Source organism: Mobula birostris, chromosome 5 (assembly GCF_030028105.1).
Source record: "Mobula birostris isolate sMobBir1 chromosome 5, sMobBir1.hap1, whole genome shotgun sequence".
In the NCBI taxonomy this organism is placed as follows: domain Eukaryota; kingdom Metazoa; phylum Chordata; class Chondrichthyes; order Myliobatiformes; family Myliobatidae; genus Mobula; species Mobula birostris.
Window position 1 is genome coordinate 26724452 of NC_092374.1, and position 25929 is coordinate 26750380.

General features: G+C 43.3%; 1 protein-coding gene across 11 annotated transcripts in view; it reads left to right on the forward strand.

The window, feature by feature from the left end:
- The window catches only part of LOC140197572 (teneurin-3-like), a 2811066-nt gene that overhangs the window by 2775534 nt on the left and 9603 nt on the right, over positions 1–25929 (forward strand). For all 11 annotated transcript variants that reach the window (XM_072257693.1, XM_072257692.1, XM_072257694.1 and 8 more), the window contains 5 exons: positions 1760–1935; positions 6012–6247; positions 8062–8358; positions 8637–10248; positions 24097–24227. In XM_072257693.1, the coding sequence (XP_072113794.1) occupies positions 1760–1935; positions 6012–6247; positions 8062–8358; positions 8637–10248; positions 24097–24227 (2452 nt within the window). The remainder of the gene's footprint in view (positions 1–1759; positions 1936–6011; positions 6248–8061; positions 8359–8636; positions 10249–24096; positions 24228–25929) is intronic.

Sequence of the window (25929 nt, forward strand, 5' to 3'; positions counted from 1 at the left end):
GAACTGGAGAATCCGGAGGAAGCTCATGCAGTCACAGGAAAAACGTACAGATGCCTTAAAGGCAGTAGTGGGAATTGAACTCAGGTCACTGGTGCAAACTGCCAGGCTACTGTGCCACTCTAAATGTTTGAGGCATGTTTTAACTTTCCCAATCAATCTGCCTCCCATACATAGTGGTGACCCTTTCTGAGTACAATTCCTGCTTCACCAAATATGATGCCCTTTCTTATTTGTTGTGTATGTAGGTAGCCCTCCATTTCTGCATAACCGGATCACAATATTCCCTGTCAAACAGTGGAAAGTTGCATCCTAACAAATGCAGGAAATCTAAACTCGACCATCAGCTGCCCCAGGGAAATTACATTGGAGTTCCATGCTTTGATTTGCAGCCTTTAATATCTTATGTAGAATTTATTGTACAGCACCAGTTTCCCTTCCCTAAGCTTTGGAGGATCTCGAGGCACTCCATTTTCTACCCCAACCAAGACCAAGCATCTCACAAAAGCAAGAGACTGCAGTGAAGTGTTTCTTAGTTCAGAAACAGGAGTGTGCTGTCAAGCCTTATGATTAGCCTTGAAGAGGAACTCTATAATATGGCTTTACCATCATTTGACACAGCAAGCATTTAATTCATATCCACATTCAGCCATACTGTTAAAGGTTTGAGTTCTTCTATTAATGAAGCAGACTTAATTCTCTAAAATGCAGCCAGTGTGAAATATGGGAGTCTTTGCCCCTGTTTTCACACATCCAGGTTCCCAAGCTACCAGACTCATTCCCAATGCAGCTTGTTTGCTGTTTATTAACTTCTTTTGTAGACTAATTGGAATAATTACAATGCCACATTGGTGTGTATTTTGTCTGGTACATTGTATAGAATGCTGCAACCAGTAAGTAGATCTCAGCCATCTAAATATAAAAGAATTTGCAAAAATGTTTTCTCTCAAGTCTTTTCAGATCGCAGATGCTGATGGAAACTCGGAAGATTTGTCCCAACACTTTAGACCAGTGAAAGAGAACACAAAACAAAAGTGCCAAATCTGAAGCAGCACACAATTTATGACCATTGCATTGGCACATTGAATAATACTCATCAGTGCATTTTATGCCACATTAATCAATTCATTCATTAAAAAATTTGACAAATGCTAGACTATATACAGGAGAAAAGATGTCACTGAAAAAGCCAAGTCTCAGCCCAGTTCAGACACCCAGTGGTAAAATTCAGCAATCCCTTAAAAAAGACAATTACAAGTCATTGCACTGTTAAAAATTTCCTTTCTTTCCTCTTGACCCTCCCCAGACCAAAGACTAATGTAACCTTGTCACCTCATTCGTACACTATGCCAGGGCGTGTTAAACAGGATGGGTAGTTAGAGCTTTTCCCTCAGTTTATTCAAGGTCAGGTAGAAATTTCGCTTTCACCTTCATAGAAATTTAAGCTGTATTTATTCATCTCCCTCAGGAGACTGGAGGAATTGTCCAAATCCATCACAGTCTATACATGCTTCAACCAACCAATCTAGGTTACAGACATTGGATATATTCTCTGTGTGGACTGTTGGGTCGCAAAGCAAACATACAAACGGTACATTTTGTCAGGAAATAATTTTAAATGGAGCTCATTTCTTTGAAAAATGTAGCAGATTTTGTATGATATTGGTTCAGTAAATTTTAATGTAAATGTATGAGATTTATTTAGGAATGAAGCTATTAGCATTTTAAAAAATTCACTCTTCTTCAATTTGATTTTTTTCAGCTATGACAGTGAGGGTCGATTGACTAATGTTACATTTCCCACTGGTGTGGTCTCAAATCTCCAAGGGGAGATGGAAAAAGCAATCACTGTGAATATTGAATCATCTAACAGGGAGGATGACGTCACCATTACTACCAATCTTTCTTCAGTGGATGCCTTCTACACTCTTGTTCAAGGTATAATGTATACTCAGTGTAGTGCTGACTGTTGCAGATCATTGAATGTGTTCCGCTTCCAGCAGGGGTGAATGTAGACCAGTACAGCTTACTGCTAAGAAAGTGGCCAGTGTAATCAGCTGGGTTAATTCAGCGATTAGTAGGGACACCTCACCGGTAAGAAATTGAAGTTAGTTTTGCAGCTGTCCTTGAGGCTGAAGTTTGCCTCAGCAGAAGTGTTATAGTGGAGTAACACACAAAATGCTGGAGAAACTTCTCAGGAGAGGAATAAAGAGTTGACGTTTTAGGCCGAGACCCTTCATCATTCCTAGAATTGGAGGCAGGGGTAAGTTTAGGATAAGGGTCAGCCATTTAAAATAAAAATTCTTCTTTCATAGGATTGTGACTCTTTGGAATTCCCTGTTCCAGAGAACTGGGGAGGCTCAAAGTGTGTTCAGGCTGCAATTGAATTTTAGTCATCAAGGGTTGAGGGGTCAAAGAAGGAAATGGATGTTGAGGTGAAGATCAAATTACCCAGTGGTAGAGTAATCTCAAGGGAGCATAGGTTTGTACATGAGAAAATCTGCTCATGCAGGAAATCCAAAGCAACGCACACAAAATTCTGGAGGAACTCTGCATGTCAAGAAGCATCTATGGAAAAGAGTAAACAGTCGATGTTTTGAGCCAAAACATCAACTGTTTACCTTTTTCCATAGATGCTGCCTGACTTGCTGAGCTCTTCCAGCATTTTGTGTGTGTAGCATTGGCTTATGACTGGTCCTGTTTCTTACGTACAAGATAGTGTGTAATCCTACTGATTTGGGGAAAAATGTCCAAGTACATAAAATAATTCTTATAAGAAATGTTAATAGTCTGTTAATTTGAGAGGAAATTATTTTTTGTCATTCCATTCCTGGTCGAATTCAGGAGTTACTCAAAGGAAATGGCAGTAGTATTCTAAATTACTGATATACAGTATACTATAGACGATAATTGTGTAACATCTACACTGCTACCATCAACACGATACATCATGTGTATGGGGTGTCAGGGAGGGGTAGCACCTCTGGTGGGGGAACATGTCACGTCCTTTTCAAGGCGTTTAGTCCACCTTTGGTCCCCATCTGGCACTCAGCTCTCACCTGTGGCTCCCCGTAGCTGTTTGCATGCGACAGCGGCCACACCCCGGGCAACAGCTTCGATAAGCCGGCTAAACCAGGTGAGGGTAGCCGACGGGTCTCAAACCCTCGGTGAGATAGGAAGTTGTCTATCCCAGCATGTGAAGACAGACTCCGACGGATTGAGTGGATGAGACCAATGGAAGGTCCAACGGACAAGAAAGCGGTCTCTGCAAGCATCGTGGAATGTGTAGAGCAGGACAAGACACAGAAGACGTCCTGGTCATCCACTGCACCTAGTCCCATCTCCAGCCGTCTTGCCACTGGATCCAGATGGGAATTGGGAAGAGAGATTGAGGCTGACACTGTGAAACTCTTCCTCACTTAAATCCAAATCAAGCGCTAGTCTCGACACCATCGTAATGATGTTGAGGTCCTCATCGACGTCGACAATGGACGAACAAAACATCAAATAAACACTGCCCCAAGCTACACTAATTGGGTTGTAGTGGATACAGCCCAATCAATCATGGGTAAAGCCTCCCTACCATTGAGCACATCTACATGGAACATTGTCGCAGGGAAGAGGCATCATCAGGGACCCCCACCACCCAGATCATGCTCACTTCTTGCAGCCAACATCAGGAAGGTACGGGAGCCTCAGGACTCACACCACCAAGTTCAGGAACAGTTATTACCCCTCAGCCATCAGGCTCTTGAACCAAAGGAGATAACTTCACTCAACTTCAGTTGTCTCCTTATTGAAACGTTCCCACAACCTATAGACTCACTTTCAAGATGTCTTCATCTCATGTTCTTGATAGTTATTTCTTATTTATTTGTTTGTTTGTTTGTTAATCATTTATTTCATTTTATATTTGCAAAGTTTATTGTCTTTTGCTCACTGGGTAGTTGGTGCAGTTTTTTACGCTTTTGAATTTTTTGAGTATGCCTGCAAGAAAATGAATCTCAGGGTTGTATATGGTGACATAGATGTGCTTTGATAATAAACTTACTTTGAACTTTGAACCAGGTTGTATACAGTTGAGCATTCAAGTTATAAACTCAAAGCGTATCTCTAAACGAAGGAAAGGTTAATATGTAATTGGCATCTGCCTACCTAAATGAAATTGCCTGTTGATCCCAGAAAAGTGGTTTATTATGATAATTTAATGAAAATAGCAGCATAATTCCATTGAAAACATGCATTTGGTGAAGCTTTTTTTCATCCTCTGTTGGTTGACCTGATGTTGCACTTTAAAGCATCCTGAGATCATGTGGAAAGTTTTGTGATTTCTTCATTGTAACAGGGAGAGTAGTGGGGAAATAAAGAATGAGGGGAGCACGAGAAACTATAGATCATCATTGGGTATACCCCAGACAGTAGAAAGTATGAAGCCCTGAGTTTAGAGCTTAACATTGAAATCCCTATGCACTTGATTTAACAAAGTCATTAACCAGCCTGATGAAAAAAAACACACATACACACAGAGGAATTTAATGCAAACATAATAACCAGTCTTAATAGTGCCCAGTGGAATTTCAACCCCTTTAAGTTAGGTTAGAATGAAGTCCATTCAATAAGCAGGTTTGTATCAATCCTCCTGACACTTCAGTCTTCTTTTCAGTGTCAGTCAAGCAGTAATATTGTGATTAAGCCTTTGTTATAATGCTAAGGAATCTCTAAATCTTTGTATCAGTCACAAAGGCTTAACCGTAGGGAATGCTTTGGCACTAAATATGAGAGATTCAAGTGGTGCTGTTACATTCTCAGTGGTTCCAATTATTTGGTCATTGGTTACATGGGAATGAGGAAAATAAAAGTACAGATAGGTGAAAGGATTTATAAATAACATACACTGAAGCGATACATCAAAAATATATCTTATGGGCGCATCGGTCGTGGATTGCATTTTAAATCAGTTTTCTACAGATTTTGTTTCACTTGGGCATTTCAGTTTTACTTTTCCAGTTATTTCTGAAGATTGGGACTTCTGTTTATAAAAGCATATGGATAGGTACATTGAGATTCCAGTGATGCTTGTAAATGTGCACCTGAAAAAGAAAGCAATCTCAATTAATTGTGGAATCACAGGATGGATTTGATTAAGTGCAAACCAGGTTTGAACCGGTCTAATGTTTTTCAGCGAGGCACCAAAATATCTAAGCAGTGGCAGAAATTCTTGTTGTGCTTTGTTATTTTATGAATGTTTAATGCATTTCTCACTAAGTCCTCCAATGGAGGCATTAAGCAAAATCATAACATCAGAAGTAATTTCCCTGCTATATTTTTCGAAAATAGTTTGGAGATGAAAATATAAGCTTTGGCTGAAGATATTGCAGATTTGTTTCCATCTCTGAATGAATGTTATGGGATTTCAGTTCTAATGTTAGAATAGAAGAAGTGAGCTTGTTTTCTTTGCAGCAAAGAGAATTAATGTAGGTGCACAAAATGGTGATTGGTTCCAGCAATAGGAAGTGACTGGAGAGAAGCTGTTCTAATTAATACGTTTCGTGGGCTAGAGGACAAAGATTTAAAAAGTGATGATTTAAAGGCACAGATGTGAGGGGAAGCCATGTTTAAGCAGAAAGTGATGGTGATCTGTAAATCACTGTCAGGAAGGGTGGTTTGAGTAATCAGTAAGGACTTTCATAAAGGAATTGGATGTGTGTTTAATGGAAAATGCTTTCAAAGTTTCAAAGTACATTTATTATCAAAGAATGTGTGAATTATACAACCTTGAGATTTACTTCAGAAGAGATGTTATTAGTAATGTTTTTAGTCGAATTTCTTGCCAGTGAGCTGTCGCATTCAGTAGCACCATCTTAAACTGCCATATTTGCTGGAATATGTGACAAGGAACGGGAAATAAGACCACAGGAATGACCTTCTTTATTACCATAATATATCTGTGACTTTATGGTTCAAATCTTTATACAGCACGTTTTGATTAATATTGATCTTCTATTGCATTCTAGATCAGTTAAGGAACAGTTACCAGGTTGGTTATGATAGTTCCCTCCGGGTCATGTACGCCAATGGCATGGATACCAGTTTCCAGACCGAGCCCCATATCCTGGCTGGCACAGTGAACCCAATAATAGCCAGGCGCAACATCACGCTCCCTGTGGAAAACAGCCTGAATCTGGTGGAATGGCGGTTCAGAAAGGAACTAGCCAGAGGAAAGATCAGCGTTTTTGGACGCAAACTGAGGGTAAACCAGCTGCTCTTAACAAATCACCGGCTTTTGTGTTAATTGTTTTAGATTAATGGAGATGAAATTGATCTTTAATCTATGATAAGTGTATTAGCTGCTGGCTGTAAACAACCCCCCACTCATATGGTTGCATCTCACTAGCTTTGGTTGAAGTGAATTGCATGGAAAATCAAACTAATTCTTTAAGGAGTCTCATATCCATCCCTGCCCATCTTTTAGGCTTTGAAGATGTAGAGTTCCTATGTTCAGGACTAGAAAGATGTAGACAGTGATATGCTTTGGGAAAGAAACATGATTTTGGTTGTGGATTAGAACCACGTGGGACCGTCTCAGTCATTAGCTTTCACCACATCTCACATATTCAAGGCACTGTCTGCTTTGGACTGAAGGTACTGACATTCTGTATTTGCAATAGTTGCAATGAATGATATCTGTTGCCTGCAGTGTATATGGTCCACATGTCGCAGTAGGATGTCACTGACTGACAGCAGGGAAAGAAATGTCACTGCTCCCCATCAAAGGAAGATTGCGGCTCCAACTTCCATGTTCTGCTTTAGAGGCATTATTACCGGCGAAAAAAATTATAATGGCTTTCAGTCACTAATATCTTTATGATGTTTCTGTGTTCAATTACCATCGTGACTCCAACGCCATGAAGCTTTTACTCACATTACATCTGCACTATAGTGAAATTGCAGTCGACCATTTGCACCCTTCATTAGGATTGTCACTGCTCCGTGTTTTTCTGTGCACTGACACATGATTACGTTCTGCAAATTATAGTGGGTAATGAATTCTGGGAACCTCACAAGGATATTAACGGTGCAGAGGGAGACTGGCACCTTGGGAAGAGTTGAAAGCAGACAATCTCAGATGTTTTGCTAATAATGAGCATGTAAATTTACAGCAATTTAATATGGAGTGGCTTTTGACAGAAGCCAAGCTGCCTTTTAGCATAATGAAAGACAGTTAAACTCATTTTTTACTCCCATCTGGAACTCTTGGCAGCTAATTTGCACCAAGGAAGAATCAGTCATTCCAAGCACTGGAAAACAGCTAGGTTATCTGAGAGTGGTAAGCGGGGAGGAATATCAACACTCCTCATTGCATAGAACAGTGCTGCACAGGAACATTGTGCCACAGCAGCTAAAGAGCAAATCAAAAACACCCAAAGGCTAATCCCTCCTACCTACTCCATATAAATATCCCTCCATCTTCCTTACATCCGTGTGCCTATCCAAAGTGGTTTGCACAATGTTCTACAGGATTAGTCACCCAGCTTCAATTCCCGCTGCTGTCTGTAAGAAGTTTGTACATTCTTCCTGTGACTGCTTGGGTTTCCGACGGGAATCCTGGTTTCCTTCCACAGTCCAAAGACGTACCGGTTGGTAGGTTAATTGGTCATTGTAAATTGTCCCATGACAATTCGGGAATTGCTGGGTGGCATAGCTCGAAGGTCCTATTGCGCACTGTAGCTCTATAAACAAATAAATAATGTTTTTGCCTCTACCACCGTACCACAGCGCACTCCAGGCATCCACCACTCTTGAGTAAAAAATTTACCCCTCACTTCCCACTTGAACCTAACCCTCTCACTGTAAATGCGTGGCCTCTGGTTAGACATTTCAACCCATGGAAACTATACTCTCTGTCCACTCTACCTACGCCTCTCACAATCTGATGAACCTCTATCAGATCTCCCCTCAGCCTCCCGTGCTCCAGAGTTAACAACCCATGTTTATCCAGCCTCCTGTGAGAGCATATGCCCTCTAAACCAGTCAAATTAATTTGTTCTCTGTTCTTTTTACAAGGTGAATGGTAGGAACCTTCTCTCCATCGACTTTGACAGAACCACTCGGACAGAGAAGATCTACGATGACCACCGTAAATTCCAGCTCAGGATCCTCTATGATCAGTCAGGGCACCCCACGCTCTGGCTGCCCAGTAGCCGACTGACAGCTGTTAACATCACTTATTCCTCCACTGGTCAGATCTCCGGCATTCAGCGGGGTCCGTTGGGCGAGCGGATCGAATATGATACGCAGGGGAGAATCGTGACCCGGGTGCTAACTGATGGGAAAACGTGGAGTTACACGTACCTGGACAAGGTGAGGAAGGCAGAGAGACTGATAACATGGTATTTCTCTCATGCGGCTGACAACTGGAGCCCAGCACAAAATAGTTTTACAAAATACTGTTGAAACTAATAAAGTTCCTGATTTACACATCCAAATAGATAATGTCAAGCTTTGCTAAGTAATTGTGGGTCAGGGATGATTTAATTAAACTAAAGCATCATTGTTCAGAGCGCAGCGTTAATTTCCTTTGTCGAATCATTTGCATTTTAATTCCTAATTATGCTATCATGTTCTTCTCTGTTTTACAGTCCATGGTGCTACTCCTCCACAGCCAGCGTCAGTACATATTTGAGTATGACTTACTAGACCGCTTGTCTGCAGTCACAATGCCCAGCGTGGCTCGTCACACCATGCAGACCATACGCTCCATTGGCTATTACCGTAACATTTACAACCCCCCCGAGAGCAACGCCTCCATGATGGTGGACTACAGCGAGAGTGGGCTGCTCCTCCAGACGGCGTACCTGGGAACTGGTCGACGGGTGATCTACAAGTACAGGCGGATGTCCAAGCTGTCCGAGCTGCTGTACGACAGCACCCGCGTCAGCTTCACCTACGACGAGACGGCCGGGGTGCTCAAGACGGTCAACCTGCAGAGCGAGGGCTTCATCTGCACCATCAGGTACCGGCAGATTGGGCCACTGGTCGACAGGCAGATCTTCCGTTTCAGCGAAGATGGCATGGTGAATGCTCGCTTTGACTACAGCTACGACAACAACTTCCGGGTCACCAGCATGCAGGCCGTCATCAACGAGACTCCCCTGCCAATCGACCTCTACCAATTTGACGATATTTCGGGCAAGGTCGAGCAGTTTGGGAAGTTTGGAGTTATCTACTACGACATCAACCAGATTATCTCGACGGCGGTGATGACGTACACCAAACATTTCGACGTGCACGGTCGAATCAAAGAGATTCAGTACGAAATATTCCGATCGCTGATGTACTGGATCACCATCCAGTACGACAACATGGGGAGAGTGACAAAGCGGGAGATGAAGATCGGACCCTTTGCTAACACTACCAAATATGGCTACGAGTATGACGTGGACGGGCAGCTGCAAACAGTCTACTTGAATGACAAAATCATGTGGCGCTACAATTATGACCTGAATGGCAACTTGCACCTACTGAATCCAGGCAGCAGTGCCCGTCTGACGCCGCTGCGCTATGACCTGCGCGACCGTATTACTCGCTTGGGTGACGTCCAGTACAGGCTGGACGAAGATGGCTTCCTTCACCAGCGAGGCGGGGATGTCTTTGAATACAATTCCAAGGGGCTCCTGGTGAGGGTCTACAGCAAGGTTGGCGGCTGGAACATACAGTACCGCTACGATGGCCTCGGCAGGCGCGTCTCCAGCAAGATCAGTATCGGTCAACACCTGCAGTTCTTCTACTCTGACCTCAACTACCCCAACCGAATAACGCATGTCTACAATCATTCCAGCTCGGAGATCACTTCCTTCTATTACGACCTTCAGGGGCATCTCTTCGCCATGGAGATCAGCAGTGGGGAAGAGTTCTACATTGCCTGTGACAATACGGGGACACCACTAGCAGTGTTCAGCAGCAACGGTCGAATGATAAAGCAGATTCAGTACACAGCCTACGGCGAAATATACCTGGACTCCAACCCTGACTTCCAGCTAATTATAGGGTTCCACGGAGGTCTCTATGATCCTTTAACAAGATTGATTCACTTTGGGGAGAGGGACTACGATATTCTGGGCGGCCGGTGGACAAGACCCGACATCACATATTGGACAGAAGTCGCCAACAACCCAGCACCATTCAACCTGTACATGTTCAATAATAATAATCCAGTGGGCAAAGTCCAGAACATCAAGGACTACATTACAGGTAAGCCAGAAAAAAATCGGGTGTTGCTGACAGGTCCATGCATGCTTCAACTAATGGTGGCCCAGCAATTAGGCCTGCTACCTCACAGCACACAGTGGCCTAGTCCAATCCTGACCTCTGATGCTGTCTGTGTGGAGTTTGCATGTTCTCTTCAAGTCTGCTTGTGTTTCCTCCCACCTTCCAAGGGTGCTCTGGCTGGTAGGTTAATTGGCAACTGTAAATTGTCCCTAATGTTCAAGAGAGGGACAGAGACTGGAAGGTGTTGAGATATATGGAGAATATGGGGGAGTGTGTGTGTGTGATTGGGAGTGGGGGGGAGGATTGTGTTGATAATGTGAGGAGAATTGAAAAAATTGGAATAGAATAAATGGGTGCTTGGTGGTCCGTGCCATTTGGTGGGCCTGGGAGCTGTGAGATTCCATCTATGAAGAGAGTATATGAAACTTACCGCAGCTAAATTGTTAGGCTTGGCTCCACAGTTAAAAAGGACTTGAGCAAAAACACGGGGTGGGGAGATGGGGTGGGATTACTTTCATGCAATCAAAGATGAAGTTGAGGGATAAGGGAAGGTGTGAACAGCAGGTGGTATACCTGCATTAAGGAAAAAGTCTTTCTTAATGACACACTAGTGCAATGTGTAAGTAATGATAGTTGTAGAAATTATAGACAATTTATGATGCAGTTAGAGGCTGCTCAGCCCATTATCCCTGTGCAAATGGATACAGATCTGATCTCATTTCACAGCACCAACCAATAGTGCCATTCGTAGCCCTTTAAGAAATTTCTCAATGTGATAATGGAGCAATGAGTTCCAACCACTGACCAGGGTGAGAGGAAATCCTTTATATCTACAATTGCTACTCATTTCCTCTGATCTATGTTCCTGGTTCTTGACCCGTCCGCAAAGGGCAACACCTCTTTCCTATTTAATCAGTCTTGGCTCCTCATAATTCAGTATCACTGTTCCAAAGAAGCCAACATTACCTTACACAATAGGTAGAAGAATACAAAATGCAGCAGATGCTGGAATCTGTAATAAAAACAAATAAAAATTGCTGGGGATGCTTAGCATATCAGCATCCAAGGAGAAAGAACAGAAACCACATTTCAGGCTAATGACCTTCCATCAGAATTGGAAGAGTGAGAAGACATCAGTAGGTTTCAATAGGTACATTTAATATCAGAAATGTATACAATATACATCCTGAAATTCTTTTGCTTCACAGACATCCATGAAATCAGAGAAGTGCCCCAAAGAATGAATGACAGTTAAAATGTTAGAATTCCAAAAACCCCCAACTCCCCCCTCCCACACACAAGCGGCAGCGAGGCAAAAGCAACCCCCATCCTCACCAGCAAAAAAGCATCAGCACCCCCACCGAACACTCAAGCCTGCAGCAAAGCATCAATAAAGACACAGACTTGCAGTACCCCAAAAACTACTTGTTCACCCGGTAATTCGACATACCACAGGCTCTCTCTCTCTCCCTAATAAGGGAAAGAGAGGTGTCCCCGTTTCACAGCGAGAGGGGAGACATAACAAACAATTCACTGTTTTACGATGTTAAAAGTCTGTTGCTTCGCTTTTTCCAAGCTCTGCACCCAGAAAGGGTGCACCAAAAAGGCGCAGCTCTCTGGACACACAACCCCCGGCAGCAAACCCGCTGCTCCCGATGTTTCGTGTTCTCCCGCAACGCTTTAGTCAAGGGCAGCAGCCCAGAATTAGCACGTCCCTAGAGCCACGAAAACCCGGAACCCTGCACTGGTCTTCCAGTCCGCGTCCTTGGAATATCAAAAAAGCAGGCGGTCATGAGGCCCTGAGAGCGGGTCCCATTTCCACAAAGAACCGAAGTCAGAGTATAACTTCAGGTCAGGGTCTTCAAAAGAACCCCCTACACCCTGAAAAGGAAAAAAAGAGATATCAAAGACAGAAATAGAGCTCTTTGCGAAGCCATGTGTTTTAAGTTGCAGGATTGAAGAGAAGAGAAAAAAAGAAATATCTGTGACAGGAAAGAAACTGAGGTTGTCCAGGGATACAAATGCTTTTGGTGCCATCTAATTATCATGGTGATTTGTTTGGAGAAAAGTGAACAGAGGGTGAAAAGCACTCATATGCCTCTTTAACCAATTTTTTCATCCACTGCTACTTTTCAGGTTCTGGGGACATACATTCAGTGGCCAGTTTATTAGGCACACCTGTTTGCTAATGCAAATATTTAATCAGCCAATCATGTGGCAACAACTCAATGCATAAAAGCAGGCAGACGTGTCAAGAGGTTCAGTTGTTGTTCAGATCAAAAAAATGTGATCAAAGTGACTTTGACCATGCAATGACATTGGTGCCAGACGGGATAGTGTGAGCGTCTCAGAATCTGCTCATCTCCTGGGATTTTTCCTGCACTACAGTCTCTAGAGTTTACTGAAAATGGTGTGAAAAACAAAGTAGGATTCAGTGAGTAGCAGTTCTGTGGGCAAAAATGCCTTGTTATTGAGAGAAGTCAGAGGAGAATGGCCAGACTGGTTCAAGCTGACTGGAGGGCAATAGTAACTCAAATAACCATGTGTTACAACAGTGGTGTGCAGAAGAGCATCTCTGAACACACAACACATTGAGCCTGAGTTACCGCAGCTGAAGACCACAAATACACGCTCAGTGGCCACTTTATTTATTACAGAAGGTGCATAATAAAGTCGCCACTGAGTGGATCTTCCAAGATCCCTTAGTTCCTCCACAACCACTCAATATTCTCCATTTATTTTATTTTCAATTGTCCTGTCAGATCTCACCAAACCCATTATTGCACAGCATGCACTGCATCACGGCGTTCAATAGGACACATACGAGGAGGAGAAGGGTCACTCTCTCTCTGCTATACAGCCCTATGCACAAGTTTCTGGATAAAATTCTGATTGGCATATTACTGCTCAGTAGCTCTGACCATCTCTCTCTTTGCTCTCACTCACATACTTGTCAACGAGCTGAGTTGATGTGTATTCTAAGGGTAGGAATCTCTTACATAGAGATCCATTCTAATTTACCAGATGTTGCAGCGGCTCTGCACAAAATTTCATTTTGGAGTTCTGAGAGGAAATAAAAGCATCTGTTGTTTATAATTCAGGCTGAGCTAAAGAGCAAATAAAGTTGCTGTTGCTTCTTCCGGATGTGTCAATTGCTTCCACCTTGATCTAAAACAGACTGCACGGTTTGATGTGCAGCTACCATAACAAGACAGTGCTGGCGTAGTTCCATTTGTTTTGTACTCAAACAAACTGTGTTATAATCTGGCATTCTTATTTTTTGTTTACACACAAAACCTAACGAAGTTAGAAAGAATAACTCTGCATATTTAATCTGTCATTATTGACATTTTTTCTTAGTTTTGCCTCAGTCCTTAATCCTTTAGCCCAAACTCTGTGAAGTCAGTGTTTAGTCAAGGTACAAGATGGCTGACTCTTTAGCTTTCAACACAGTATGAAAGGGAGCTCAAGCATGAAGCTCCAGGTCAGAGGGAAAGTAATACACAGAGCAGACTGTAGGCCAAGCCTACCCCTTATTAATTTTAAAAATGTAACTTTCTCTTTGTTTTTAACTTGGTTTCTTTCCAGAGGCTGGGAAGGAGTAAAACTCCAAAAATTCACTGTCCCACATTATGGCTGTATGAAAGATTGGTAGAACCACGTTTGAAGTATTCTGTCCTGTTCTGGGTCACCACCTTGCAGGAAGGATGTGGAGGTTCTGCAGAGGGTGTAGAAGAGGCTCACTTGGATAGTATTTGGATTAGACAGTATTACCTATAAAGCCAAGTTGGACATCCATGGATAGAGCTGCATCAGAGACAGGGAGGGTAACATGATAGAAGTGTACAGAATATGAGAGGTTTAGACAAGCTCAACTTTTCCCAAGGTGGAAACGTCAAATACTAGAGGACATAGCTTTATGGTGAGAGGGAAAGTTTGGAAAATATTAACATGGCAAGCATTTTTGCAGGAGTCATAGGTTCCTGGGAAGCAGTACCAGGAGAAGTGGTGGAAGCGTATAAAAGTAATGGTTAAGAGGCACTTAAACAGGAACACGAACAGTTGCGCAGTTTAAATTGGTATCAGAGTTGATACAGAAATTGTGGACTAATGGGCCTGTTCCTGTATTGTACTGTTCTCTGTTCATTGCTGGGAAGTCCCAGTACTTTGGCAAATAATCTCATGGGTACTGATTCCCATTCTCCCTTTCATACACTGAGGCCCAAGTTCCTGCACTCCTACTTAACAGTTAGGCACCCTTGAAACTCACTGAGTGGGGAGTTTTACTGACCTTGGGTAGAATATTCAGCACACTGAGAGTCAGCTGCACTAACCTTTGGTTCTGCTACTTGTTGTCTCATTGACTGATGTTCTGGGTGGCTTGGAAAGTGTGAAACTTTTTCTTCTTGCTGAGATGTCTAGGTAACTTCCAGAGGTCCTATGCCTGTTTGGTTTTAAAATGGCTTTGTACTGTGAACCTTTGATCATCCTGTATTGCATTATTTACTTAATTAGACCTTAAGACATAGGAGCAGAATTAGGCCATTCAGCCCATTGAGTCTGCAGCACCGTTCCATCATGGCTGATCCCGGATCCCACTCAACCCCATACACCTGCCTTCTCGCCATAGCCTTTGAGGCCCTGACCGATCAGGAAATGAGATATAGCACGGAATAGGCCCTTCCTGCCCTTCAACTGCACCACCCAGCAATCCCCCGAGTTAATCCTAGCCTAATCACAGGACAATCAGTCTTTTGACTGTGGGAGGAAGCTGGAGCACCCAGAGGAAACCCATGCACAAACTCCTTACAGGCAGCGATGGGAATTGAACCCATGTCACTCGTACTGCAAAGCGTTGTGCCAACCACTACACAACCATTCTTATTTGGTTTGTTTAATATGAGGTGGTAGTTCACTGCATGATCAATACTGGAGAACCCAAATAATAACCTAAGAAAGGAGCTGGATGCCGAGACCCCTGTCTCTGTTTCTGTGGAGTGATGTGAATTCAGGAGAACCTACTCCACTCGCTACCCCCTCTACATCGGCGGCACAGCAGTGGAAACTGCAAGCACTTTCAAACTCTTGGGAGTAAACAGCACACGCAATCTCTCATGGTCCCAGGACACATCCTACACGATCAAGAAAGCTCACCAATGCCTCTTCTTTCTGTGGAGGCTGAAGAGAGCTGGACTTTGCACGTCTGTACTCATGTCATTCTACAGATGCGCAGGAGCGAGCAACTTAACAAGCTGTATCACTGCATGGTACGGAAACTGCACTGCAGCGGACAGGGAGGCTCTGCAATGGGTAGTTGAAATTGCCCAGCACATTAACTGCACCAAACTTTCGTGAACATACATACAGAAAAGTGCCGGAAAAGGGCCTGTAACATAATGGAGGATCCCACACAGGGAATGTTTGTCCCACACCCATCAGGGAGGAGGCTACATGGCATCCACACCAGGACCACCTGACTCAAAAACAGTTACTTTCCCCAAGCAGTAAGGCTGATCAACACCACCACCCACTAACCCACCCCTCCACAGTCCGCACCTCCACCACCCTATCGTTTCCTGTTAGTCACCTCATGTACTGTGCAAAAGTCTCAGGTACATGTATTGTGTATGTATTGCACTGTACTGATGCTGCACAAAAAACAAATTTCATGATATATGTGAGTGATAATAAACCTGATTCTTATATCGGTCTCTTGTGTAGACTGAGAGTGGCAATTATTTTTTCTCCTTGCACTTGTGTGCGGGAAATAATATTAGACATCATGAATGTTGAGTGCATCTGACCTGACCTGACCTGACCTGACCTAAGAATTGACAGTTCCTCTCACCCCACAGATGCTGAATTACCCATTGAGCGCCCCCCCCCCCCCAACAGTCTCTATTAGAAACATAGAAAACCTACAGCACAGTACAGGCCCTTCGGCACACAAAGCTGTGCCGAACATGTCCTTACCTTAGAAATTACCTAGGCTTACTCATAGCCCTCTATTTTTCTGAGCTCCATGTACCTATCCAGGGGTCCCTTAAAAGACCCTATCGTATTCTGCTCTAAGTTCCAGCATCTGCAGTCTCACCCTCGTGTATCCAGAATATGACCTTGTTTGATTAATAATATACATTTTTCTTGATAAATGCCACCATCAGCTAGAGCTCAGAAAATCATTGTCCACCCATTAGATATGGTCTCCACTGTTTATATTAAATAAATTTATTCTGATCACTCTTGAAGTTTATGCAGCACAATGATCTAATATCCTTGTCAAGTAGTGAGAGTAAAATTGGATAATTTTGTTGACCTTAATGCCAATCTCAACACTACAACCACATAACAGTGACAGGGATATAGCTCTGTTTCTGAATATAGCTGTATAGGATCAGTAAAGGATCTGAGTTTTCATTTACTGCTGCCAAAACATGTCATATCTCTTTCTGTGAGGACACCACTCTTCCCTAACAACAATACAAACCACCAGCAGTTAAGAATTTAGGGCCTCAGATTTAATTGCTAGATTCACATATCTTACTAATATCTGTCTAGCCAGGACCATGATACATCCACTTTACCTTTTGAAGCTTTGGCTTTTGTTCCCTGCATTGGGGTTGCCCGCACAAATTCAGTTGTGAGACAGGAGATCTATCTAATCATCATAGATTCCATGATTTATGCCAGCCTGCCTGTTCCTGCTGATGGATTATCCATTCTTCCATGTTGAGTTCACTAATCACCAGCTTTTCTCCACCGGCTCTGTAGCCACTTTATCCAGTTGATTAAATGCTAATGGTACATCTGCCTGACATCAAGCATAATAAGAGGGTGTTGCCAGGACCTGAGATTACGTTATCGAGAGAGTTTGAACAAGTTGGGATTTTTTTCATTGGATTTGAGGAAAATGGTGGGGGGAATGAACTAACACATGAGGACTGTAGTTAAGGTGAATGTGGGCACTCTTTTTTTCCCAGAGTTAGTGGACTAAGAACTAGAGGGCATAGATTTAAGGCAGGAGGGGAGATAGTTAAGAGGAACTTGAGAGGCAACGCTTTCACCCAGAGGATGGAGGTCAGTATATGAAGTAAGCTGTCAGAGGAAGTGGTTGAGGCAGGTACAGCATTTAAAGGTAGCTGTACAGGTACATATCAGGAAAGGTTTAGAGCAGGAGTTCCCAGCCTGGGGTCCATGGACACCTTGCTTAATGGTATTGCTCCATGGCATAAAAAAGGTCTGGAACCTCTGGTTTAGAGGCACATGAGCCAAGTGCAAACAAATGGGACTTCTTTAAATGGGATTCTTGGTCAACATGGACCAATTGGTCTGAAGGGCCCATTTCTGTGCTACGTGACTCTTAAGACTCTAAAAGGGCAACTGTGTATTATATAATATAACCATATAACAATTACAGCACAGAAACAGGCCATCTCAGCCCTTCTGGTTCGTGCCAAATGCTTACTCTCACCTAGTCCCATCTACCTGCACTCAACCCATAACCCTCCATTCCTTTCCTGTCCATATAGCTATACAATTTAACTTTAAATGACAACGTTGAACCTGCCTCAACCACTTCTGCTGGAAACTCGTTCCACACAGCTACCAGAAGTTCCCCCTCATGTTACCCCTAAACTTTTGCCCTTTAACTCTCAACTCATGTCCTCTTGTTTGAATTTCCCCCACTCTCAATGGAAAAAGCCTATCCATGTCAACTATATCTATCCCCCTCATAATTTTAAATACCTCTAACCACTATCAAGTCCCCAATCAACCTTCTACACTCCAAAGAATAAAGGCCCAACTTGTTCAACCTTTCTCTGTAACTTAGGAGATGAAACTCAGGTAACATTCTAGTAAACCTTCTCTGTACTCTCTCAATTTTGTGACATCTTTCCTATAATTCGGTGACCAGAACTGTACACAATACTCCAAATTTGGCCTTACCAATGCCTTGTACAACTTCAACATTACATCCCAACTCCTATACTCAATGCTCTGATTTATAAAGGCCAGCATACCAAAACCTTTCTTCACTACCCTATCCACATGAGATTCCACCTTCAGGGAACTATGCACCATTATTCCCAGATCCCTCTGTTCTACTGCATTCTTCAATGCCCTACCATTACCATGTATGTCCTATTTTGATTAGTCCTACCAAAATGTAGCACCTCACATTTATCAGCATTAAACTCCATCTGCCATCTTTCAGCCCACTCTTCTAACTGGCCTAAATCTCTCTGCAAGCTTTGAAAACCTACTTCATTATCCACAACTCCACCTATCTTATTATCACCTGCATACTTACTAATCCAATTTACCACCCCATCATCAAGGTGAGTATTGTGCTCACCTTCCGAAATCCAGTTTTATTGATCTCTCTGGAGCTGAGTTACAAAATCATACCCTTTGTACAGTGATAATTAAAAAGAGAAAATGCTGCAGAGTCTGCAGATTAGGTAACATTTGTGAAAAGGGGAATAGAAATAGCATTTGAAGTCAAAACGAGTTCCAACATTTTCTGTTTTTGTTTCAGATTTCCAAAATCTGCGGTTTTCGCATTATTTATTTGCACAGCTACTCACTGCGGTTCACTTGGTACACATGACTGACGATGCAGTCAGAATGCATTCACAATGAAAGCCTTAGTAAATACTGGGTATCCAAGCATAGTAATTTTCAATGTCATATTGACTCCACTAAAGGGCTTATTGATTTTTCACCAGCAGGGTGGATTTGTTTAAATGATAGATCAGTGCGAGGTCCAAATAAATTGATGAGAGTATTGGCCACAGCTTGTTACACCATGAAACCAAATGTATTAAAGTAATTTCAGTCCCACCATTGGCTGGAATATTTAGAGTGATTGCTCTAAATTTCTGCTTGAAGGTTTTAAGGCAATGGGTTTATCTGATTCCCATCTGATCCAAAGTTCAATTTTTCCCATTGCTACCATTCCTTTAATCCTCGCCATGATTTTTTCCTTATTAATAATCCTGTTTCAGCCCACCCACTTCTGAAATTCTCACCCATGCTCTTGCCTTATTAAAACTTAACCACTGACAGATTTTCTTTGCTGAGTGCCCATCTGCCACTCCCACAATGTACAGCTCATCCAAAATCATACCGCCTTTATCTTATAGTACGTAGAGGCCGCATTTACCCAAGTTAGTAAATTTTGGGTCCCAATCAGCCCAAATTTAAACTACTCACCACTGTGTTCAAAGCCCTGCTCTGCTACTCCCTCCTTGCTCTAACAACCCCTTCCAGAACTCCTTCCTCCAACATTGGCTGTTATGATGTCGGCCATCCAGCCCCAGATCTCATTGACCTATCCTCCTCGGAGACCCACTAAAACATATGTTTTTGGACAAGCGTTACTTTGATCCTCCCAATGTCACCTTCATTGATTCATTTGCTACAACCACACCTTCTGTGCTCTCAAATCCTATTGTCACACTGCCTGTGCTCACATCATATGACATAGGAGCAAAATAAGCCATTTGGCCTATCGAGACTGCTCCGCCATTCCGTTATGGCTGACTTATTATCCCTCTCACCTCCATTCTCTTGCCTTTCCTCTGTAATCTTTGACACCCTGACTAAGCAAGAATCTTTCAACCTCTGTTTTAAACATACTCAATGACTTGGACTCCACACCTGTCTGTGGCAATGACTTCCACAGATCACCACCCTCTGGCTAAAGAAATTCCTCTTCATCTCTGTTCTGAAAGGACGTCTCTCTATTCTGTGTCTGTGCCTTCTGGTCCTAGACTCACCCACTAGAAAACATCATCTCCACATCCACTTTGTTTAGGCCTTTCAGTATTAGCTAGGTTTCAATGAGATCCTCCCCCCCATTGTTCTAAACTCCTGCAAGTAAAGGGCCAGAGCTATCAAACACTCCTCGTACGTTAACCCTTTCATTCCCGTGAACCACCTCTTAATCCTCCCCATGCCAGCACTTATTTTCTTAGATAAGGGGCCTAAAGCTACTCACAATACTCCAAGTGCGCTCTGACCAGTGCCTTACAGATCGTCAGCATTACCTCCTTGCTTTTATATTCTAGTCCTCTCAAAATGAATGCTAAGATTGCATTTGCACTCCATACCACAGTCTCAAACTGCAAGTTAACTTTTAGAAAACCCTGATTGAGGACCCCCGATGTCCCTAGACCCCTCTGATTTTTGAATTTTCTATCCTTTTCAAAAATATTCTATACCTTTATTGCTTTTAAAGTGCATGACCATACATCTCCCTGCACTATATTACATCTGCCACTTCTTTGCCCATTCTGCCAATCTAAGTCCTTCTGCGGACTTTGTGCTTCCTCAACACTACCTGCCCCCTGCGAATCTTCACATCATCTACAGGAACTTGACCATAAAGCCATCAATTCTGTCATCCAAATTATTGACGATTAACTTGAAAGGAAGCGCTCCCAATACCGGCCCCTGCGGAACAGCACTAGTCACCGGCAGCCAACCAGAAAAGGCCCCCTTTATTCCCACTCTTTCCCTCCTGCCAGTCAGTTGAACTTATATCCAGGCTGGTATCTTTCCTGTAATACCATGGGCTCTTATCTTGTTAAAGCAGCATGTGTTTGGCTCCTTGTCAAAGGCCTTCTGAAAATCCAAGTAAACAACACCCATTGACTCCCTTTTGTCTCTCCTACCTGTTATTTCCTCAAAGAATTCCAACAGATTTGTTTGGAAAGATTTTCCCTTTAGAAAACCATGCTGACCTTGGCCTACTTTATCATGCATCTCCAAGTACCCCAAAAGCTCATCCTTAATAATGGACTCAAACATCTTTCCAACACTGAAGTAAGGCTAACTGTCTATAATTTTCTTTCTTCTGCCTCCCTCCCATCTTAAAGAGTGGAGTGATATTTGCAAATTTTCAATCCTCCAGAATCTTTCCAGAATCTAGTGATTCTTGAAAGATCATTGCTAATGCCTCCAGAATCTCTTCAGCTTCCTCTTTCAGAATCCTGGGGTTTAATCCATCTGGTACAGGTAACCTATCTCCCTTAAGACATTTCAGCTTACCAGGCACCTTCTCCTTAGTGAGAGCAACTACATTCACCTGTGCCCCCAACACTCTTGAATTTCTTGAAGACTGACACAAAATATTTCTCAAGTTTGTCCACCATTTCTTTGTCTTTCATTACTACCTCTCCAGCGTCATTTTCCAGCAGTCTTGCCTTTGTAATTCCCTTTACTCCACTGAAATACAGATACATCTGAATGTAAAGTCAGATACATCTGAATGTAAAGTCAGATACATCTGACTTTATCTTCTCCCTATCAAACAATAGTGATCACATTATGATCACTGCCTCATCAGGGTTCCTGTACCTTAACCTCTGTAATCCAGAATTGCCTTTCCTCTGGTGGGCTCAACCACAAGCTGTTTATAAAAGCCATCACATTGGCATTTTACAAATTTCATTTCTTCGGATCCAGCACTAATGTGATTTTCCCAGTCTACCTGCAGATTGAAATCCCCCAGAACTATCATAACATTGCCCTTTTTACAAGCCTTTTCTAACTCCCATTGTAATTTGTATCCCACATCCAGGCTACTGTTTGGAGGCTTGTATGGAACTCACATCAGGGTCTTTTTACCCTTGCAGTTTTTTAACTAGAACCACAAGGATTCTACATCTTCTAATCCTATGTCACCTCTTTCCAAGCTCAACAGGCCCTAAATTCTTAACTGTTGGTGGTTTGTATTGTCGGTAGGGAAGAGTGGTGTCCTCACAGAAAGAGATGTATATCCTTGGAGGTTAAGCTCCCAACTTTCACCCAAGTCTCAATGATGCTCATAACATCTTACCTGCCAATCTCTAAATGCGCTACAAGATTATCTACCTTGTTTCGTACACTGCGTACATTCAAATATACCACCTTCAGTCCTGTGTTCATCCCCCTTTTCAATTTTGTCCCAATGTTACACTTCAACTCATCCCACTGATTGCAATTTTGCCCTGTTGTCTGGCTGTCCTCCCTCATAGGCTCACTAGAAAAGACATCTATCTGCATACCAACTCAGCCCTATCACTCCAGTTCACATTCCCCTGCCAAATTAGTTTATACCCTCCCCAACAGCCCTAGCAACACTTGCCATGATATTCGTCTTGCTGTAACACTGCTAGAGCCACACCTCACAGCTGCCTCTTTTACAACCATACTCACTGCGCTCACACCTGCTGTGGTCATCCCCCTTCTTTCTTTTTCCATTCCTTAGTCTGGTTCCCACTCACCCCTTCTCTTCTCCTCACCTCCCTATTACCCTCCTCTGCTGCCTTTCCTCCTTCCCTTTCTCCCATGATCCACTCTCTGCTCCTATCAAATTCCTCCTTCCTCAGCTCTTTATCTTTTCCACCTATCACCTCCTAGTTTCTCAGTTCATTCCTCCCTTCCCAACTCACCTGGCCTCACCTATCATCTGCCAGCTTGTACTCCTTCCCCTCCACCTACCCTCTTATTGTGGCTTATTCCCCCCTCATTTCCAGACCTGATGAAGGGTTTCATCCCAAAGCATCGACTGTTTACTCCTCTCCATCGAAGCAGTCTGGATTGCAGAGTTCCTCCAGCAATTTGTGTGTGTTATTCTGGATTTCCAGCATCTGCAGAATTTTGTCAGTTTATGCTATGGTCCCTTCGCCCCACTTTCTCCAATCACATCTGCTGCTGATGCACCTTCCGCAGTCCTGCTCCAATGGTCACAGTTGTCATAATCTCACCCTCCACTATTCATGCCTTCTGAACATCACACTTCCCACAGACCACAGCTGCCATCACACCTGCCAATATCACTAAGTTGCAAATTTGTGAAAAACCGGAGGAACCTATTGCAAACCAGTCTTTTCGTTTTTGAGTAGACTGGGTGCTGGCGTAGAGATAAATCTCTACCAAAGGAGGTGTAAGGCACTCCTTCCCTTTCCTAGCCTGCAGGTTATCCTTGGGCAAGGTGTAGCACCTGTTTAGCCCCCCGATCAGGGACATGTGAAGCTGTGGGAGGAGGTGGTGGATGGTCATATGAGCAGCTGGTGCATATCACAAGTCCTGCTTATGCGACCATTCACATTTGAATCTCTGAAGAGTATTGGCCGGGGTCCCCATCTTGTAAAGACACTGCTTAAAAGAAGGCAATGGCAATGTAGACAATAGACAATAGGTGCAGGAGTAGGCCATTCAGCCCTTTGAGCTAGCGCCGCCATTCACTGTGATCATGGCTGATCATCCACAATCAGGATCCAGTTCCTGTCTTATCCCCATAACCTTTGATTCCGCTATCTTTAAGAGCTCTATCCATCTCTTTCTTGAAAGTATCCAGAGACTTGGCCTCCACTGCCTTCTGGAGCAGAGCATTCCACATATCCACCACTCTCTGGGTGAAAGAGTTTTTCCTCAACTCCGTTCTAAATGGCTACTCCTTATTCTTAAACTGTGGCCTCTGGTTCTGGACTCACCCATCAGCGGGAACATGCTTCCTGCCTCCAGCATGTCCAATCCCTTAATAATCTTATATGTTTCAATAAGATCCCCTCTCATCCTTCTAAATTCCAGTGTAGAAGAATTTTCCAAGAGCAAGCATGGTCAAAGATCATGATTGCCCACTTCATATGACATTACACATAAAGATAGTGATGAGGCTTAGATTGCTCTTAGCAAGTAAGCAAGAGATAAGACATATCAAAGGAACTCATGTCTCTGGTGTGCCAAAATGGAACAGCTTACAGACCACCTGTTTATCTTCAACCACTCAGTGTATCATTCCATTGTATTCACCATCTCATGATGACATTGTCTCCACAGATGTGAACAGCTGGCTACTGACATTTGGGTTTCAACTCCACAATGTTATTCCTGGTTTTCCTGTACCCAGACAGGGCCTGGAGGAACCTTCGTACGAGCTTCTAAGGAGTCAAGAATGGGATGATGACCCGGTAAGATTCACCAACACAATCAGCCATTTGACTGTGTTACAAACAAGCCATTAGAAGTGATGGATAATAATACTAGTGTGACCCTTTGGTTCCTTCGGCTGCGGGAAGACAATCTCCGGTCCCACCAAACGTGTGAGACTGAGGTGCAAAACCTCTTGTGTGTGTGGATGCTGCATGATGTGTCACCCTGTTACAAATCAGTACCATGAAATAACTGACAGTACACCATATGCAATTAAATGATTTAGCTTTATAATTCTTAATTTCACTAAAGGGTTTGTAAAGTAAAACAAAAAGAAAAGGGCCCATTTTAATGAAACAGTCTAATCTGCACAAGTTGGAGCTCACGGTTTCCCTTCCGCTGGTCCTCCATCGATTTCCCTGGGCTTTGTCGACTCCCAGCCCCACTCCAAAATCACTCCTTTCTGGTGTCTACGACCTCTCTGTTCTGGCATCTTCTGTCTCCATCTTCTGCTGAAGAAAGGACCCATATCACCTCGGTCTCAGGCACACAGCAAGAAAAAAACTCCCTTCATTGGACGACACACATTCCAAAGCCCCTGATTATCTCTAGCCATAACCCAAACACTGCTGCTACAGAGAAACCATTACATTAGCACTGTTTCTACGGAAAGACCATTACATTAGCAGTGAAACCTTTCCCAGGGTGTTAGACTCTCCCCCCACCAAATTTAGTCATGTCCTCATGACCTTGAGATAATTTGCCAACTCATTGTGCAAAGCAAAGTCCAACCCAGTTGTAAAAGGCAGTGACATAGCCACACTCTGTTCCCCCAGTGCTACATAGGCCAGTCTATGCAGTGGTCTCCTGATTCTTTGCAACCTCCATACCCCCTCATCTACTTCTTCATGTTCGAACACTACTGGGGGGTACTTCTGGTCAACCTGGCGAGGCCTTCCCCGGTCTATCACTCACGCCCTCCTGCAACTCAGACCCCTCCGTCCCTTGGCTGAGCCCCACTTCATCCCTTGCCAGGTCCCACTGAAAACCAAGCTGCCCACAGATAGCACCCCCCCACCCCCGATTTCACCTGACCCAGTATGAGTTGGGAATCTCTTCCTCAATCAGTGGGGAGTTAGCAAAAGGAAGCATATACCACACCTCCATTTCCTCATCCTCTGAATCAGTATCCCACCCAGGGGCAGGGGCCGGTCTAATCTCTCCTGCTGTTGGTCCTTCAGTCGCCCCACGTCATCGCAGAGTCTTCTTACTAGGTGTAGGCTCCAGGTCAATCTGCACCTCTTGTCCCAGAGGCAGAAGTTGGTTCTGATGGAGAATCTAGACAGGCCCATTCCCATCCTCTGGTTTCACCCAGAAAACTGGTATGTTTGACATCTGACTCTCCACTACATCGGGCGTCGTCGCCCAGCGGTCAGCCAACTTACGCTTCCCAGGTAGCCCCAAATTCCAGAATCAGAATGGGTTTTATTATCCCCGGCATGTGACATGAAATTTGTTAACTTAGCAGCCACAATTCAATGCAATACATAACATAGAAAAAAAATGAAATAAAAATAATAATAATAACAAATAAATAAGTAAATCAATTACAGTATATGTGTATTGAATAGTTTAAAAATGTGCAAAATACAAATACTGTATATTAAAAAAAGTGAGGTAGTGTCCAAGGGTTCAATGTCCATTTAGGAAACAGATGGCAGAGGGGAAGAAGCTGTTCCT